The 19,864-nt window shown below is 40.9% G+C and overlaps 1 protein-coding gene across 1 annotated transcript; it reads left to right on the top strand.

Annotated features, from left to right (window-relative positions):
• The first annotated feature begins 7,420 nt into the window (after nt 1-7,420).
• ubtd2 (ubiquitin domain containing 2) lies at nt 7,421-19,761 on the top strand. Its single transcript, XM_084940571.1, has 3 exons — nt 7,421-7,948; nt 12,479-12,715; nt 18,368-19,761. The coding sequence occupies exons 1-3, from the start codon at nt 7,666-7,668 to the stop codon at nt 18,862-18,864; spliced, it is 1,017 nt and encodes a 338-aa protein (XP_084796697.1). The 5' UTR covers nt 7,421-7,665; the 3' UTR covers nt 18,865-19,761.
• Nucleotides 19,762-19,864: the final 103 nt, after the last annotated feature.

The following is a 19,864-nucleotide window of genomic DNA, read 5'->3' as shown; positions in this document are numbered from 1 at the left end:
CAAAAACTGGTTCACCCAAAAGACAAAACGCCAAAACACAGACTTAACAATGTGGTGTATGCTGTACAGTGCAGCGAGGAATGCCCAGACCTCTACATTGGAGAGACCAAACAGCCACTTCACAAGCGCATGGCACAACACAGAAGAGCCACCTCCACAGGACAAGACTCAGCAGTCCATCTGCATCTTAAGGATAAAGGACACTCTTTCGAGGATGCCAATGTTCACATTTTGGACAGAGAGGACAGATGGTTTGAAAGAGGAGTGAAAGAAGCCATCTATGTCCACTGTGAGCGACCATCTTTGAACAGAGGCGGGGGTTTACGACACCAACTCTCTGCCATCTATAATCCAGTTTTGAGATCCCTTCCCAGACGCCTTAACGCCCACTCACATCCTGGGCCATCTGACCTCAGGAATTCGCATGATAAGGTGGGGCCAGGTTTCACAATGAACACACCCGAAACTCTGGCTGATTGGGACCCACACCCAGTTTCACACCTTGGCTCAGGCGATTAGAGGATCATCAGGGGGTCCTTTTGTCCCTCTGTGGGGGGATACTCCCACTAGGTTTATATCTGGGACTCTCCACCATTTGACCTTAGAACTGAAGAAGCTTCTCGGATGAGAGGTGAAACGTCTTCAAGTAACTTAAAGAAGTCCAGACGCTTTTCTTTGCAAGCTCCTTTGACATCTGTATGTAAGAAACTCGTATGAAAAGACAAGAACAACCGTGCAGAGCAGTGACCCTTGACTGCAATCAAGTGTATCTTTGTTTTCTCATGTTCTTTCTGTTTATTGTACTCTGTACAAAGAACACTAAAAAAAAAAAATCCTTTCCTGTAATTTTTTAAAAATTGTCTTCACCTAAAGCGTATTTCTTCACGTGCGTAAAACTTGTGCACAGTGCTGTGTACAACCCTTCTTTTCATTTCCTTGCTGTTAGCGCCTGAAGCTCTGCTGAGCATGATAACATCTCTCCTGGTCATGTGGATGAATGGTTGTAAACGCTGAGCCCTTACACAGACAGATGACTGAAGAAAGCATTTATTTATGACTGTGAATAGACAAACTAGCACTGCGAAACAAGATTGATCCTCTACAGCCTCTTAGCCTCTGCTGCCTCTTGGGCTGTTAACACTGTAGCATCTGCAGCTGTTTGGAAAAATGCTCAAGTTTATCTACTTCACAGTCCTCCATTATTTTTTTTAAATGATTGGCATGTCAAAGTAACAGTCTTGCTCTTTAGGCAGATCGGCATGATCAGTCTTTGGCTGTGGAAGCAAGTGCTGTGGAAAAAAGGGTTAAAATGCATAACAATTTATAGCAGCTTAAGTTAGTCATTTACTGATGAGTTCTTGAAATGCTCTATACTATAACACCCCATGTAATAGAGAGGTTATGTAACAATATTTCTGCTGAACGTCAAATATACACACATGTACTGCAATGTAAAAAGCATTAAGGCTTATATCAAGAGAGCTTATCCCTGTGTTTATGGAGCATATGGTGTATGTGGTGTGACAAACTAAAGACACATCCAGTGGACTGATGAACCACTACAAAACTGAGCCTTACCAAAACAAGTCAGGTCTCAGTTTGGGCTTTACTCCGTGTGGGATGTGCTCACACACACACACACACACACACACACACACACACACACACACACACACACACACACACACAGAGAGAGAGAGAGAGAGAAAGAGACAACAAAAGAAAGCAAGACAGACTGTGGAAAGATAAAATGTACAAAGTCACCAGTACAACAGCAGCAATGCCCAAAATTAGTAAGAGCTCTATCAGCCCCCATCATTTTTCTCTCTAGCCTCCTCTTTCAATGCAAACATGGCCATTTTAGCTGTAATTACGGTCATTTAACTTTTAATTATGGCTGTGTTGATGTATCAAAAGTGACTTTCTCTGAGCCAGACTCATGTCATGGTCTCATGACTGAGTTGTGCTGTCCTTTGTTGAGATTAATGGTGACGACATCACATAACACTGCAGACTTAACCCCTGAGATCACAGTTGGACAGACACATTAAAATATGAAAAACAAAAAAGCTGAACTGTATTAAAAGGATCAGCTTTTTTGATAAATAGCTCGGTAACTCTAATGCTTTGTAAAAACCTGCAGCTTTGACTTGTCTGTGTCAGTTTAGCATGTCTGGATTTATCCCAGCTTGGGTCAAAATTCTGGAGCGTGTCCCTGAACACTCCATAGATTGTCAAAGGGAATGAGAAAGCCTGGGCTTGGATTCAAAGGCTTTTTTCTTCCTAAAGCCACTCCAGTGCTTGCTGTAGCTGGATGCCAATATCATTGTTCCGTTAATACAAACACTTGTCTCAGTGTTTTTCTGACCCTCAAAGCCAGCATTTTTGCCACGTAGTAAAATGTATTTTGCCGTTATTGAACTTTGCAATTTCACCATAATTCTATAATTCTGTACCAGATTCTACATCTTAAGGAAGCCGAGATCCTTTAATGTGTGCAGCAAAATGATGTCAGTAATCTGTGACAAGTGCAGTGCACTTTGCTGTGCTCTGCTGGGGGAGCAGCACTGGAGTTGGTTACCAAACACACTGAATAAACTGATTAGAAAGGCTGGCTCTGCGATTGGCTCCACACTGGACACATTTGAAGCTGTGGTGGACAGGAGGTCACTGAACACGCTGTTATCCATCAGTCCAGTCCAATCCTGAGCACCTTCTCTAACAGACCGGTTCAGCTCCACTGCCACAAGGACAGATACAGGAAAGCTCTCATAACACAAGCAATAACTTTTTTGATGCTGATATATTCTTTCATTTTTTTCACATTTTATTCCTATTTACAATTCATGTTTGTATCCCTTTATTCTATTATTATTGTTGTTATTATTATTATTATTAGGGAAATACTCTGGATTTAAGCCAATAAAGATCTACCAAAGATCAGCTGCTGACAAATAGAAGATCTACTGGAGAATGTTATTTTAAAACAATGAGCATTTACAGTATGTGTGGAACAAAGTAAACAGTTCTACATTTTTGTCAGGACTTTTGTCCTGTTTTCAGACATCTCCTTCAACAAATGTGTCTAATGTGAAAGAATAATATTATTTTCTTTAGAGATGTTTAGTGAAACAAAGTGACAGAGTGATTGTTATTGCTCCATCTTTATGGTGGACCAAAACAGCCACACATACGTCCTTCTGTGTCTGTTCGGCCCTGTCGATTCCTCCTGTGCATTTCCAGTTACTTTTTCAAACTTTTTGAATTTATAAGAAAAAGAATAACAATCATCACCTCAGTGTAAGGAAAGATTAACGTTTTTTCTATCCGATGGCACCGCATATGAAACAGTGGGACACGAGCACATTTTAATTAACACATAATGCAGCACACACAAGCACAAATGCTGGCAACGACGATGGGTCACTTACGTAGGTTATGTTCTGGGCTCTACAAAGGTTCCCTGCAGAATAACTCACAACAGAAGTGTTGGCATACAGTCAGGAGACGCCCAGAGAAATGTGGCACTTAAATAAAATATAAGCAAATGATCTAAATCTGAGAATTAGCATAAATATAAATAAGAAACACATGACATTTAAAACAAATGCTTCATTTTATTTTAAGAATATTTTTGGTGTTTCTTCTTGGATTTTCTTTTATTATAGCAGCTTGAATCCTCTGTACATCTAGAGTATTATATCTGCTAAAGGCCATTTTTATCCCGAGGGCCAACTTGACCTGAATCTCTCACAGCCAGGCTATCTGCCTCTCTCGTGCTCATTCTGATTGTCAGCCCTCACCGTTTCACCTTTTTGTTCCCTCTTTTGTCCCATCCTGTTTCTGGCTCGCTTCAAAGTGTGTGATGCTGTGGTGTGGTGTAGATTTGCAGTCCGGTCAGACAAAGCAGTTAATTGTAAATCAATGAAAGGACAATCAACTGTGTGCTGTCTGTTAGTCTCCTTCAAACACACAGCTGGCTGTGAATGAGTTTAAAAGCTTCAAGCAGCCCTGCCGCTCTCTGGCCGTTTTCAAGTACACTGTGGCTTTTTATCCAAAAGGGGGAAGCGCTCCACAGATAACAGTAAATCAATGGGTCCGCTAGCAGCCCCATCTTCAACACAGATGGGAAAAGCTGAACATCTTCAAATAGCCAGTCAGGCGCTGAGTGAGCGCAAGAATAAATCAATCAATCAGTCAGTGACAAGCCATTAATCCCTGTGCCGGCTTTCAGTCAGCTACATTAAAGAAGTAGAAGGAAAAGGGGGTGTTGAAGAAAATGAACAGAAGACAGTAAAAGAAGCCACAGAGATAAAGATTAGAGAGACCTGTCAGATAAAGAAAAGCAAAGCCCGCTGGTCAGCCTAAAAAAAATCTATACTTTTTTTTTCCAGCTTGAAAAATTAAGCCTTATTTAACAGAGTCAGCAGAACAATTACGTTCTCAGAGGTCAGAATGAACAACTTTAACTGCCATTTGCAGTTTTTGTAATTTTTCATCCAACATTACAGGGTTTTATCAATGAACTCAAACAGTGTTTTTTGCTAAAGAATACGTGAATCCTAACAAATATACTGACACAAATGTTGCTGCTGTTATAAGATTAGACAATATAGTCTGAAAAATCTATGGTTCTAAGAGTTGCATATAGACCATACCAGCAGGTTCATATTATTCTCTATTCAAAGGTGCAAACGCGTCTTTATTACACCAGGTTTCTGACCTGTGTCTCACACACACAGACACTCTATTTTGGTGTAAGCAGAGTACCCCAGTCTTTAGTTCCACCAGCACCATCTACTGTCTCAGATGAGTAAAAGCAGATGAAGATTAAAAACAAAGATAAAATGAGAACGCAAAGAATCAAGAGGCAGATAGAGAAATGTACAAGAACAGATAGTACTTTAACTAAAATCATGCAAGTCTCTGTAGTGTTAAAGGTCACACGTTTTACACGTGTTACAGATAAGATTCACTGCGGTTTGACACTTGCACATAAGCAGGATATGCTATTTTCATCTGGTATATGTAATCTGAAGCATCAGATCTCTGCAATATCGGCACTGTGATTATTGCAATATCACTGTGTCTCCCTGCCTGCTTTTTAACTGCCAATAAACTATTTAAGTCTCTCTTCTTACAAAATACTCAAACTACTCATTTAGTTTGTAAAATAAATCAAACCAATTTACCATTATGACTAATGTAATCATGATGTTAGAGTAAACCATGTCACTAGAGGTCACTGCCGTTCTCAAAGTAAGGTGGTCACACTTGTGTGTTTAGTCAACAGCTTATTTCTGCCTTGAGCAGTGACTGTGTGAAACAGTTCACAGCTTACTGGGACTTCTAACAATGCTTCAGAAGACCAACAGCCAAGTCTGGGATTTTAATTGGAACCACACAACTGCACGCTTTTATGAGTTTCCATTTAACCGTCATTGGGCATGGTCGTAACAGTGTGGGTTTCAGGTTCTGTGACATGTACGAGTTTCTGTAACGTTTGCGAGTGGCTTGAAAAAAGGCAACATGTCCAACAAAATCGATTCTCTCAGCCATCTTTAGCACTCCCTGAATGAAGCATGGGAGCATAAAATTCAAAGTTCAGTCATTTACATCATGAAACGGTCTACATATAGAAGGCAGTACAGAAGATTCTGCTGAATGTCCTGCTATGACCTTGATCTTAAGTATTCAGAGGAAAGTCAACTCCAGGAACTTGTTACATCATATTACATCATTTAGGTCACGCAGATTGTTAGCGAAGGGCTTCCAACTAAGCTCGCTCCTACACGAGCATCTTCTTTCAGTTCCTAGCAATGGGAAATAACTGAAATTCCAGACAGCTTTGTTGTAAAACTAACCTCGCTATCCTGTTGCTGTTCTGTGTTTGTGTTAAGAAACACGTGAGTGACTGTGTGGGTATGTGCATGTGCATGTGCATGTGGGTGTGTGTTCTAGTGCATCAAATTACACATAGATCTCTTTAGCACAGTCCCAAAGATAGTGTCCAGAGTACAATAGAACAGAATCTATGCAACAGTCACTCAACAACATTTTGGGTGTTAAAACCTGAAACAATTGATGTAATATATTTTGATATATTTTGACAGTGGCATAAGCTGAAAAGAGGGAAGTATATAAGAATAGAAAAAGCAGAACAACTACATTCAGAATACCCTATGACAATATTTTTCTATCTGCAATAAAGTTTAAGTGTGGTTTTTGTTTCGTTATTGCAACAGAACTACAGACGGTCTAACGACTGAAGAGAACAGAATAGAACTGTAACACAATACAGCTGTGGTCAGATGTTTACATCCACTCATCGGGGCATGAATGCCATGGTAATTCTTTTTCCACAGTAGAATGACTGTACAGCATACATCTTTAATGACTTTAAAGAAACAAGTTTGAATTCATTTTGAATTTTCTCGAATCCACACAAGGTCAAAAGTATAAACACAGACTCAAATATATACATAGACTCCCACTAATGTTTGGTTGGTGGTGCAAGTTGCACATCAACCAAATGCTTTTGCTAGGCATCAACAAGCTTCTGGCATAATTCTAGTTGGATATTTGAGCAAGTTCATTTAAATTGGTTGGTTTCCTGACAAGGACCAACCGTTTAAGAAGTCTCCAATAATTTTCAATAGGTTGGTGGTCGGGGCTTTAGGAAACCTTAATGTTAGCCTGTTTTATCCACTCCAGAACCTAGCTTTGGTGTGTTTGGGCTCACTGTCCTGTTGGAACAACCAAGTTTCACCCTTCTAGCTGCTGATGTGAGGTGAAGTGGACGAATTTGGAAGTGGTCCTCCTTTTTCATTATTCCATCCACTTTATGCAATGTGCCAGTACCACTGACAGCAAAACAGCCACAGAGCATAATGCTACCACCACCATGCTTGACGCCTGGTAGAGTGTTGTTAGGTTTGAAAGCCTCACCTTTACTCCTGTAGTACTTCTGTACCACTTTCCTATTTGGAAAAAGAATTGATCAAAGAAATCATTACCATGATGAGTGTATACAAACTTCTGACTGCAACTGTAACTGCTTTCATTATGCTCTGTAGGGTAAAATCCAGTTTGTGTAGAACTTAAGAAATCTAAAATGTGTGTCTAAAACACCAAACTAGTTTCACTAATGAAAACCTCCCATGCAGGAAGGAGAGCAGAGTAAAAAAAAAACCAACATGCAACACAAAATCAACAATATTTTGTGCATTAAAACTAAAAAAATGTATTGAATAATAAAATTAAATAGAGTGGAAATTAGAATATAATAGGCAGCACAGCTGAATGAATGAGAACATAATAAATAATAATAATAGAGGGTGAACATTTTGATGTGTCTTCATCTGTGCAGCAAACAGCTTCTCATAAAACATGATATCAGATGTGTCAAAATGCATTAACATCACTAGAGTACAAAGTCCAAAGCAAACATTTCATACCCTAAAGATTATCTTTATCTTTTGTTTTGTTTTGCACGGTGCACTTCTCCTTTGTTCTCTGTCCTTTGTCTATATCTCTTCCTCCTTCGGCCCCTCTCTTTCTCTCCTTCATTCCTACCTCGGTCACCTTGCAACGACGTGAACCTCTCTCAGACCTTCTTGCGCCGCCGAAAAACATGAAGAAGATCATGCCTGCTGAGCTCAGTCTATGCTGAGAGAAGGAGGGAAGGAGGAAGCAAGGAGAAAGGGAAAGACGGGAGGAAACGAGGAGGAAGGAGAGGACAGGAGGGAGGGAGGGAGAAAAGGAGGGGAGGGGGGAAGAGAGAGAGAAAAACGAGACAGGGGTAGTGGATGTAGCTGTAGCTGTAGCTGTGGGCCGGGGGGTGAGCTACCTAGCCCGGGCTGCTCTGCTGAAACATCCATGGGTGGCTGTGTCGGGAGCCACCACGACTCTTCGGGCAGCTTAAACGAGAACTCGGACGGCACTGGAGGTAACTTGCGGGGCTTGTCGACGTCTTTTTATTGGCCACAAGCTTGCATTCCTTTTTTCCTTTTTTTTATGAAGGGCTTCCTCCAGGCTCCCTGCATGTTGTCCTGACTGGAGGTCTTCTTCCCTTCCTTTTAATATCCGAGCCAGACAGAGCCGAAGACCGACAGCAGCCCTGCCGGGTGTCTCCCTCCATGCACCTGGCCTTAAAACGGCAAACGACGCCTCGTCTGCTCTCTACTTTACAAAGTGGGAAACATTGACTGTGCCAGGCTGCCTCCCTTTGTTCTTTGGTGTTGACTAAGCTAGCCGGCTAAAACGTAGCTAGTTAGCTTGCTAGCTTTCTGCATAACAAATATGGGTCACAGGCAGCAATGGCATGCAAGGGGAGCGCTGAGGCGTGATTCAGTGTGATTTCAGATTTGAATTATGCCCAGACTCTCTGCACAACTTGAAGTTACTGACAGCTCGAGTAGGGGTGCACATATGGCAGCTGCTGATCTTGTCTTATATATATTTTTATTATTATTATTATTGATTGTTTTCGTTGTGAGCGAGGTGTCGGGTCATGCTGTGTCCTGAAAAGTGGTCGGAAGAGTGGAGGAAGTGTCAAAACTGTAGCTTTATGACTAAAAGCGAAACTTATCGTGTGAGCAAAAAGTGATATATCGCACAAAACTGCAAGGTAAAGGTTAGTTTTATTTACTGAGCAATAAATTGAGTTGCATGCAGTCCCAAAGCATAGCAGGGATGACAGCTCAAGCAGTGAGAAATTGAGTGCGACACTGTCTATGAATGCATGCTGTAGTACATATTCCCTTTATTAGATAGTTTACGTTGGTGATATGGATAGGGTGCACAGTGAAAGAAGGGTGTTTTGTCAACTATAAAAGCTCTGGGTTTAAGGGGAATTGTTGCGTTTAAATGGTGTGAATCTTTTAAAAAAAAAAGAGAGGGGGGGGGCCCTTCTTGTAGTTTGGGGTGTTGTACACAACTTCCTTAGTGTTGTTTCCGGGTTTGTCTGATCTGAAAATGAGTTCTGCTCATAGCCAGTGAGTTATTTTAATTACAGAGCGGTAAATACAGTTGGTCATGGGGGGGTGGGGTGGAGACTTAGAGATGCTGAGATAAAACTTGGTTTCCTTTATTCATTCCCTTGTTGCCTCTGCTTCTGTCTTTGCCAGTTCCTCAGGCTTCCTCCCTGACTAGATATTGCGTATAAACAGCAGCGGTATCTGTAAAATGTGGAGGATCAAGAGACGATGCAGCGTTAAACGGATGCAGACAAGCAAGCAGGAACAGCACAGTTTATGTATCACTAAATCAGATCTCGTAGGCAGGTTTATATTGCAGAAATTTCTATGTTAAATTGTTGTACATACCGGCCTACATAAATCCTTCCTGAATGACATCCAAGTAGGTTACTGTTTAAAGATATACGTGAATTATTGGCTGACAGACGATGTGGAAAGCAGGCTAATGAATCCATATGGACAGAGTCATGCAGACAAGTTCATAACATGAGAGCATATCCACAGGAATTCAGGCATGCACTGCTGGAAAATGATTACAGCTAAATGACGCACTAAAATGCTTTTATGTTCCTGATGTTACTGATTGTTTGGTACTTTTGCTAATGTTTTGTATAATCACATAAAATTGTTTAAAGAGCCTGTCCAATGAAAACTGGCACAGTTATATTTTCCTCTAAAGATCAATCAGGAACAAAAAAAGCAATTCAACTTCGTAGTTGAGCATTTCCGCCTTGGAACTGCTTTGTACCTGTGTTGGGTCTGGCGCCCCTCTAAGAAATTGGAGCTAGAGCCAAAGAAGAATCCTGACTATTGTAATATATAGTACTTAAGCGAGTCTTAAGCCACTTTTAACAAAAGAAGGAATGACTGTCAGGCTGTCGCATCTCCATCTGTCCATATTTGCAATCAAGTATAAGCATTTGACATTGTCACACTAAAGGCTCATGCTACCCCTTTACCATAACTTTTCTAATCAGGGTCCAAAATGAACAACCTTCTAATGTAGTTAGTTTCAGTTTGCCAAATAAATGTAAAACGAGTATCGAGCTCAGGGTCACGGGAGAGGTGGATCAATCGTACCCAGTGGTCAAGTTCCCAGTCTATTCCAGGACTATCACAGTTGACAGCCAGCCATTCATGCTCACATTGATACCTATGTGCAATTAAGAGTCACAAGTTAATCCCTGTTTTGGGATTGTTGGAGGAAGCTAGAAGTGAAGTTGGCCAGTGCATTTGAACCCAGAGCACTTCAGCGTTAACTGCTGTACCACTGTGCTACCAAAATAATTGTGGGTTGCTTTTTTTCCCTACTCACTTACATGTGTTCTGGTTCTGAGTTTGATAAGCACACACTCATGGCTCAAACCAATGCGTGATTTAGACTTCTGTGGGAAATCTATGTGGTAACTTACGACATAACTGGAAAGTCCTTTTAACCATACACCATAACCTTCTACATAACCCAACGCAGCCCACAGCAACTTGAATGGCGTGGAAGGTTGAAACGCAGGGTTACGAGGAGTTTCCAGTTAATACGTAGAATTCCCACAGAAGTCTAAATCACGCGTTACGTAGAGCCTACAGACACCTTTTCAGACCGTCACTTACATGTTGTAGCTGTGTACTGTCGTCAGGGGCCAGTGTCACAAACAGCCCTTTCTTGTGCTGTTCTCAATACAGATCAACAAAGGCCTGAAGCAAAATTAAATGTTAAAAATAACAATAAGTGTTCACTTTTCAACTAATCTATACATAGCATCTTCCACACCAGTCTACGTGCTGTTGGGTCATTGGAAAACTGAAGGGGAGTACTTTTGCTTTGGTTGTGTACCCCTTTGCTCTGTGTAGGTAAACAGGCACAAACGTAGTACTATAAAGCAAACGTCGCACAGCTGCTGTCTGAGCTATTGACTCCCTCCCTGACATTTTTCTTCTGTCCTTTACCATGTAAGCAATCATTAACACTAGTCAATGAGCAGATGATTAGGACTTTATGGGCTGTGTGAAGAAGTGGATAATTGAGATAAAGAGCCTACAGTTTAAGAGGGTTAAGTTGATTAAATGGTTAAGCATCCAGGATTTTTACTTTTATGTTTGATTAGTAAGTTAATTAATTTGCAAATTTTGATGTTCGATATTATTGAAATTGGGCTTTAACTTATTCACAGTTTAACGATTCACAAGAATTTGGCCTCAGTTTTGCTCTGGTTTTATTCAGCATAAAACTTTGTCACTTTGCTGGTGGATTTTGTTTGTTTTCTTTTTAGTGTATTCCAGTTTTCTTGCCTGGTGAGTCAAAAAGTTAATTTGAAGCACAGTTTCTAACGCTGTTGAACTCAATCCATAAAATATATTTCAATTGTGATACATCAACATGTATTAAACCTTGTGCAGTTCACTATTCTTCAGAATAATTTTCACATTGAGCACCTATGTATGAATTTCATTGGCACTGGGAAGTGGTTTACAGTATTTGAGAAGAGTTGAAGGTCAGCACCAGGAGAGGAACTTTAATGTATGTTTATCTGTGTTGCTATCTGTTTACTGTACTGCTGCTGCATTGTTTTCCTCCTCCCTGAAATATCAAAGGCTAAACCTGTCCAACTAGGTCCCCCTTAACCTACTAAACGCTGTGTACTGTAACCTGTCTAATGAGCTTATTTCAAACAGGAGGTCTTTTCAGCAAGTATTAAAAGTAGCACGGCTAGAGGCTTGTCTTACTAAAGTCAGTTGAAGGTTGGTGTTATTCGACTGTGCCACATGATCATCAGGGTACGTGTATACCAGCAGGTGTAACTCAACACCTTGATCCATCAGCTTGCTCGCACCTCCGTGTCTGTGTTGTGTATTCAAACATACACGCTGTCCTGTGTGTCGGCCCCTTCGGCGGTGATCCAGATGGTGTTACTCACCTGCCTTCACGCTGCAGCCGGAGAGCTGTTAGATGCTAGAACCGTAACCATTTAATTGGGTTTAGTACCAATACATTTTTAGCTTCACTTTGTCTAAATGCTTCATTTAGACCTTATGTTACAGTGTAGGCCCATTTTTAATTGACAATTGAATCATACTTGTGTTTATGAGCAAAGCTGAAAGTCTTGTTTTGTTTCCAGTGAATCCTAACTTTTGTTATGCCTGCTTCCTCCTTACTCATAATCTCTACTTCTCATTTTTATCTTCTGTGGATTTCCCATCTTTTCTCATCTTGCATCCCACATCTGTCTACTTTCTCTTCTCTACATCCAAATTGCTTTTGTTTTTCTTCTTTCCTTTTCTTGGTATTTCCCCTTTACTCCTTCTTCTCTTTGTTGCTTCCTCCGTTTATTCCCATTTTGGTTCACACCTTTGATTCCTCTTTCCCTCCCTCACTTTTATGAGAGTCTTTTTCAATATTTCTGTTTGGTTCTTCAATTTTCAGCCTGCGTCAGTCTTCCTGTTTTTATTAGTTGCATTTTCTCTCTAAATCCCCCCTTTCCTCTCCCTCTCTTTGCCGCTCCCAGTGGCTCTAGGGCGTAACCAGCCCCTGAAGAGAGAGCGGCCTAAATGGAAAAGTGACTACCCGATGACTGAAGGCCAGCTGCGCAGCAAAAGAGATGAGTTCTGGGATACGGCGCCAGCTTTCGAAGGCCGGAAGGAGATCTGGGATGCGCTGCGGGCTGCGGCCAGCGCCTTTGAGAGCAATGACCACCTGCTGGCTCAGGCGATCCTTGACGGAGCCAGCATCACACTGCCACATGGTAACACACATTTCCACAGTGATGGGTCTAGTTGACAAGTCATAGATTTAGCTTTATTTTCTGAAAAATAGCTGTACTGGGACACTGAAATGTCAAAGTCAAAATCTCCCCTTCGAATACTCACGATACAGAGCTTTTACTTCATGCCACCTGTCAGCATTCACTACCACACGCAGCTACTAAATAGTAGCTCTTCAATGTAAAGAGGTTAAATTTACATAGAACAGAGAAGCAAAGGGAGGCTGCTTCCCCAGGAAGTGTCTTTAGATTGCCCTCTGATAAGTTTCATAAACAGGAAGCAAACTTTGCCACATATTACTGAAGCATTTTGTTTATGTAAGTGCCTTCTTTGCTGTCCTTGTTAAAGTCACAGGCTACAATTGACATTTTAGTGAACATGGAAGTAAATAGAGCGATTATAAAGCATCAATATAATTCAGCCTGCTATAAAAGAACCTCTTAGTGATTTTCAGTGACCACATTTTAGAGTTTAGGCTTTAGCTGCGAGGAAGTGCTGCAGAAGTAACCCATAAATAATAAATAAGGGGCATGTTCTTGCTCTGCTGAAAGGAGGAAGTAATAAGTCACCTAAGTATGCCAAAGAGTTCAAAACACAAGAGCATTCTCTTAGAACAAATCTATAAAATATATGTGGCTCAAATTCAGGAAGCCCAAATCCAAGCTGTTATAATAAGCTGCTGCAGTAGGCTCTCTACGCGTGGATGTGTCGTTCTTTATTGTTCCCAATTCTTCAAACTTCACAAAAATAATACAGATCTGTGCAGAATCCCTCATTTCTTTATATTTTACTTGAAAAATGGGAAATAGATGCAGAGTTGTTGAAACATGCAAACATACAGAGAAATGCAGGGCATAAGGCAAAAACAGAGTTTGTATAATTCTACCAAGCTTGGAAGGGAATATTATTTTTAAGCATAGCCTGAACTGTAATAAGCAAGCTTTCTTGTAATTTCTTTAAGTAGTTTTCAGGAATAGTTTCTTGAAGGACATTAAAAGCCCTTCTTTAGATGTTTGCTCCCTTTTGGTCTGTTCTATGTCAACGTGATCCCACACTGTTAATAATGTTCAGAGTTCTGGGTCTCTGGTGAGGCCAATCCATGATGGATTATAGCCCATTCTGCCAGTTGCTTGGTGAAATTGGTTCCAAAGAGGGTGCTGCACCAAAAACATTCTGGTGATTGCTTTGGTCACCAGCAGATTGGAACAGTTACCTGTATTTTCTGTGGAAAACACCAATTTGGCTGCAAACACAGTCAAGCAGTAGTGAAACACTGACTGGAAACGATGGCTTCAAAGAAATGTGTTTGCTGCAGCGAAGAGGCAGAGCTTTTACTTTGAAGACGGATGCTGTCCCATTTCTGGTTTCTTCTCACAGTTTCACTACTGTTTGGAGATCACAGGAAGGGACCAAAGCAGTCGCAATGAGGTTTTTGCCAGCTGGTCTGGGACATTTTTCGAATTTTTCCCCTAGCGACCAGTGATTGCTAAGTGGTCACTGACCTACCTCTCCGCCTTAGGTAACTGGGGCCTTATTAACTTGATGATGGTTAGTGGTCACCTGACTGCAAAACCTGTATATGTATATTTTAAGTACCATTAAGAACCTCATGTCAGTGCCTTACAATGTCTACTTGATTCCTCTCAGTAGTTTGGCTAGGTCAGATCAGGTCCTGCTGGGCTGCAGCTGCGGATTCTCTAGACCTGACATCATTGTTTCACTCTACCAGCAGTGCAGTGCAGAGAGTAGACACAACACTTAAATATTTTCACCACTCACACATTTACATTTTCTCAGTCAGTCATGCAAAGCATTGATTTCAGATTTCTTTCACCATTCTGCCCTTGTTCACCAGGACACTTTTGGTCTTCCAGTACTGCTTTACACTTAAACTGAGCAGCATACAGGAATCAGAACTGACATTCCTAAATGTTTTCATCACATTTAATACATCACATGTTGTACAATTGGGATAGAGGGAAAGATGGATGGATTCTTAACTGGTCCCACAAGGGAAATGACTGTGTTACAGCAGCAGAATAAAGGCAAGTTTGCTTAAATCTTTTGGCTATGTGTGGTTGGCTGTGAAGTCTGTTTAATAGGTTTTAAGAAACAAATTGAAGTTGCGTTTTGTTTGATGAGAAAAGGCTTATCTTGAACATCAGGCCACCATTCTAGGTCTGCAGCAAAGGAAACGCATGAGAAAGAAACAACACATTCACAAATTTAAAGCAATTTTATTATGTCCAACATCCTAGTTATCACTCTTAGCAAGTTAAATATTAAGAAATCCAGAGTACAGCTGAGGCTGACGAAGCCATCATTAGTTTTACACACACGTGTTGATGTAGCTAAAGAAAAGCCAGGGTATTTTTGTGACACCAGAATAAAACAATCACTGTAATCTGTAGGATTCACTTTATGGCTGTCTTTTCAGTAGCTGTTTACATTTAGTCTGCACCAGCATGGTAAAAAGAAAATGTTTGCTCACTATGGGACCAAACAGCAATCCTCAAAAATCTTTTAAAATTGCATTACCATTACTAGCTGAGACTTTGTTGGTGCCATTCAGGAAATGGATTAGTTTCTCCAAATACCCACTTAATTCATAATGGAGACTTTTATTGTATTAGAGATGCATCATCTGATGGGTTCTCCTTTCACTGTTTTTTTTTAAGAGTTTAAGTTTTTTGTTTTGGTTGTTTTTTTTTTTTTAAGAAAAAAAGGTTGAAAACAAATTTTGTGGTCATTGAAAGTTGCTCTGTGAACCCTGAAATGAGATTCAAGTCTTTGTCTTTAGAAAGCATAAGGAAATTATAGAGCATTTTCTGGAGCCATTTGCTGTCATTATCCATCCATCCATCCATCCATCCATTTTGTGCTGCTTATCTGTCTTGAGGTATCAGGGGCATGAGGCCAACTCTTTAAGCACTTATGGAGACACTGAGTTGTTACAAAGCCATCCCAGAAACTTCATCTTTCCTGGGTCTCCACCAGGAGCAAAAACACCTCACCTAGGAGGCGTCCATGAGACAACCTTGTCAGATTCCCAAACAACCTCATCCAGCTCCTGTTGTGGAGGAGTAGCGGCTTTACTCTTATCTCCTCCTGAATGGCCAAGCTCCTCATCCATAGGGAGACAAGCCACAATTCGGAGGAACCTAATTCCTCACACAATCTTATTCTTTTGGGCACAGCTTGTGACCATAGGTGAAGGTATTGTCACTACGGCAGGCCAGTACAGCATTCTGTATCTCATTGTGCAGCTGTAGTGACAATAAAGGCATTCTATTCTATTCTATCTGCATCACTACCAGTACCACCTGAATCCATCTGTTAGTCTCCCAGTCTACTTTCCGCTCACTCTGTGATACCCAGGTCTTCCAGCTGAGTCCAGCCATGTAGATTCTCATCCTGTCCACTTCACACACTTCTTACAAGAGTGAAAGTTGGAGGCCATCATTCAATGAAGCCAACATTGCCACATCATCTACAACAGCAGATCCCGATACCACTAATCTCAAAACCCTTCACCCCTTGGCTGTGCCTAGAAATTTTGTCCATCAAAGTTATGAATAGACTCTTTAACAAAGGGCAACCTTGGTAGAGTCCAGCTCAGGATCCAATCTGACTTACCGTGGGTAACACAAACCAAGCTCTTACCACACTTGGCAGGCCGAATAGCCCATAATAATAGGCTAATACCGCATACTCCCAAAGCACCCCTCAAACGACATCCCGAGGGATGCGGTCATTTGATTTCTCCAAGTCCATAAAATGCATGTAGACTGGTTGGGCAAATTCCCACGCAGTTTTGAATATCCTTGTGAGGATGGAAAGATTACGGATTCACATCACTTATATTTTCATCCTTTAAAATTCAAAACGTGTTGGGGGGAGATATGCAGCACAGCAAGCACTTCAATAACATGTTTCTTTGCTTTTGTCATAAGATTTATTCTTTAAAATTTGGTACAAGGCTAATTCCACCTTGTGGGTGGAATTTGTTTTTGTTTGTTTTGATGAAATGCCACAACCAAAAGCATCAGTACCATCTGGAATACATTGGTATTCTGCAGCTGAAAAATAAATAGCTGTTGAAGGGGAAAAAAATCAAAGGAAGATCCTTTCCAGATCATGTTTATACATTTTCATTGAGCCATGTTAAAACTAATATTTATCTTAGCCTTTTGTGATGCCGGCTATCACTACTTCTTCATATTGTGCCCTCTCTGTTATCCCACATAGAAGGAAATTCATCAGAGCCTAAATAAACAACTGTTTAGTTGGTGTGCTGAAATATCGGAGGTAGGACAGCTCAACTGTAGATTTATTTGCTCAAATTTATATTTATTTTATGTACCTGATAAAAGCAGAGAGCTATAAAATATTTAAACATGCTCTCCAATTATTTATGTAGACTCCTGCACAATATATAATAGTGTGGTTGTGGTTGAAATAATTGCTGCACTTTCGTTTTGTGGTGGTTTTTGGTGATTGCTGCTACGCAGTGGGCTACACATGCCAGAAACCAGTCTTTTTGCCACCTTATTCCTTCACAATTACATGAACTCTGCACTTTTCTTGAAGGCAAGAGTTACTTTCATGTCCTCACCGAGGCCAAAGTTGTCATCATCTAGAGAGTAGCGAGAACTTTTCTGGGCTTCTGCTAACTCATCTCGGTCTTGGTTACAGGAAAACTCACTGCTACTCTCGGGTGGATCGTGCTTCGGTTTAAGTCATAAAACAGCGCAACAGCAGCAAGGTGACCTTTTTTTAAAATGTCATTTAGAAGGAACTGTGGTCAGGCGGTCTTCTCACTTTTGTGGGGAGAGTTTTTCATCTTTTTGGATGTCATCATCAACTTAATCTTCTGTTTTTGTTAATCCACGATAAATATGACCTTTTAGTTTTTTGGTATGAAAAGTTTGAATTATTTTGCAGGGTATGTATCTGTCAGGAATCCCCCTCATGAACAGAATGGCTTACATTTTTACTCGTGGACACAACCTCTTCAGTATGCTATAATTCCCACTTTCTGTCCACCAACTCTTTATTGTCAGAGTCTGAATCACAGAAATGACATTATGTTTCTTTATGTTTTAGTCCAAGATGAGACTTTCCCTTTTCTCCTGCTTCCACAGTCTGTCCCCCTACAATCTTTATTTTCTATTTGTATGACTCTCATTTCTCCATTTTATATCAATCCAGGGTATTATGAAGCATAGTTCAGGTTTTGGCTTTGTTGAATGGGAAAAAATATGTTTTAACTTTCACTTTATTACAAATGACTAATAGATTTCTTTAAACAGAAAGTATTCCTTCTGATGCACAGCAAGGTATATATTATATAACTTTTTTGTTTAGACAAGTAGTCCATGAAGAGTTACGAAAAGGAAAAATTAGAAATGACCCTGCTGTTCACTTTAGTGTTTTATGACTCTGCATTGGAAGCTCCCAGTTAATCATTTACCGAGCTCTTACACTTCTGTTTATATTGTAATGTGATTTATTGACAGTGGCAATTCCTGCAAACCATAATCTGTAGCTTTCATTTGATTTATTAACCAAATTAATATTTAGATATTTTTTTAATATATTGAATTAATTGGTTGTATTCTCCGTTCTTCCAGGAGCTCTGACCGAATGCTACGATGAATTGGGGAATCGATACCAGCTGCCAGTCTACTGCCTCTCTCCCCCCGTCAACATGATCGAGGAACGCTCCGATGAGCCCGATGGTTCAGATCCTGACTCCGGAACCGCCGACCCGTCCTTGGGCAGCGCTGGTGATCCTGGCACAGGAGGGGAATGCCAGCTTCGGCTCCGCCTCTCCACGGGTCGCGACCTCCGGCTGGCAGTCCGTTCCACGGACACAGTAGGCATAATGAAGCGGCGTCTGCAAAGTCAGGAGGGCGTGCCTGCCGCAACGCAACGCTGGTTTTTCTCAGGGCGGCCCCTGACAGACAGACTGCGCTTGGACCAACTCAACATCTCAAGAGACTATGTAGTGCAGGTCATCCTCAGCCAGCGACCACCACCAGAGCCTGAAACTACACCAGAAACATCAGGGCCAGTGGCAGAAGAAGAAGCCGCACTGCCACAAGAGCCCACGCCGGAGGAGGATTGATGCTCCCAAACTGGCAGCCTGGAGCGGGGCATACCAGTGATGTGATAGTATAAAAGTTGGAGGATAACAAGGGACACAAAAGAAGCTGATTTCTCTTCTCTTCTCTTCTCAGACATTTTTTGCTGAGAACTTTGTTTGGGCTGATATTAGGCATCTGCTGGAGCATAAGGACTCTTGGATTGAGAAAAGACTAATCCTTTTGGTTTTTACACATTGAAATTTTGACCTTTTTTGAAGTCTTTTTAACTGTTCCTATGTAAACCAAACAGCAAAAAGAGAACTTTGTCAGATGGCTAAAATGGGTTTTCTTAGCAACACTGATATTTGAATGTTTCTGTGTTTCAGTTTCCATTCAAGTTCTGCTCTTTGGCAAAGCTGGTTCAGCACAGAGAATTCTTCGTATAAGGCGACAGGGTTACGCGTGTACTTTCACAGCATATGTTTTCAATTTAGACATTTCAAAAAGACACTTAACAGTACTGAGAGTTATTCAGAAATCCTTCATTTAAATACATGATAGTAAATCAGTCAAGAATGCTTGCGTCAGGGGATAAAGTCAGTATACAAACAGCCATAAAGGAAGTTTGGTGTAGTTGGTTAGCAAGCAGATGTGTTCTCCCTCTTGAGGCTGCACTCAGAGGACATGACTGGATGCTTTACCAAGCTGCTGCTGCTGGATCATATTCTTTATTTCACTCTGCTTCACTGAACAATCAGATTAATCATGTTATAAGTAGTCAGCCTGTGCGTGAGAGTGCGTGTGAATAAGTGTGTGTGCGTGCGCGGATGTTCATATATGATCAGGACACAACCACCACTCATTCATGTGGCGAAAAGGATGGACATCAGAAACACAGTTGCATATTTTGATTAAAGACAGAATGTTTTTAATGAAAACTAGTCATTGTTTGTTTTCTTCGATCTCTCTTTCACAATTTCATATTTCGATGAAGACTTGGGACATACTGGACTGATATGCCACAATACTTACACTTGCTAC

This window comes from Perissodus microlepis, chromosome 10, assembly GCF_051167445.1.
Source record: "Perissodus microlepis isolate ML-2025 ecotype Zambia chromosome 10, ASM5116744v1, whole genome shotgun sequence".
Taxonomy (NCBI): domain Eukaryota; kingdom Metazoa; phylum Chordata; class Actinopteri; order Cichliformes; family Cichlidae; genus Perissodus; species Perissodus microlepis.
The sequence above is the reverse complement of the archived record's forward strand: the minus strand, read 5'-3'. Positions and strand labels throughout refer to the sequence as shown.

Bases quoted from the DNA above. Each gene is read 5' to 3' on its own strand.
- ubtd2 (XM_084940571.1), top strand. From the start codon at position 7,666: ATGCTGAGAGAAGGAGGGAAGGAGGAAGCAAGGAGAAAGGGAAAGACG. The intron at 7,949-12,478 runs GTAACTTGCGGG...TGCCGCTCCCAG, and splicing joins GAACTCGGACGGCACTGGAG to TGGCTCTAGGGCGTAACCAG. The intron at 12,716-18,367 runs GTAACACACATT...CCGTTCTTCCAG, and splicing joins CAGCATCACACTGCCACATG to GAGCTCTGACCGAATGCTAC.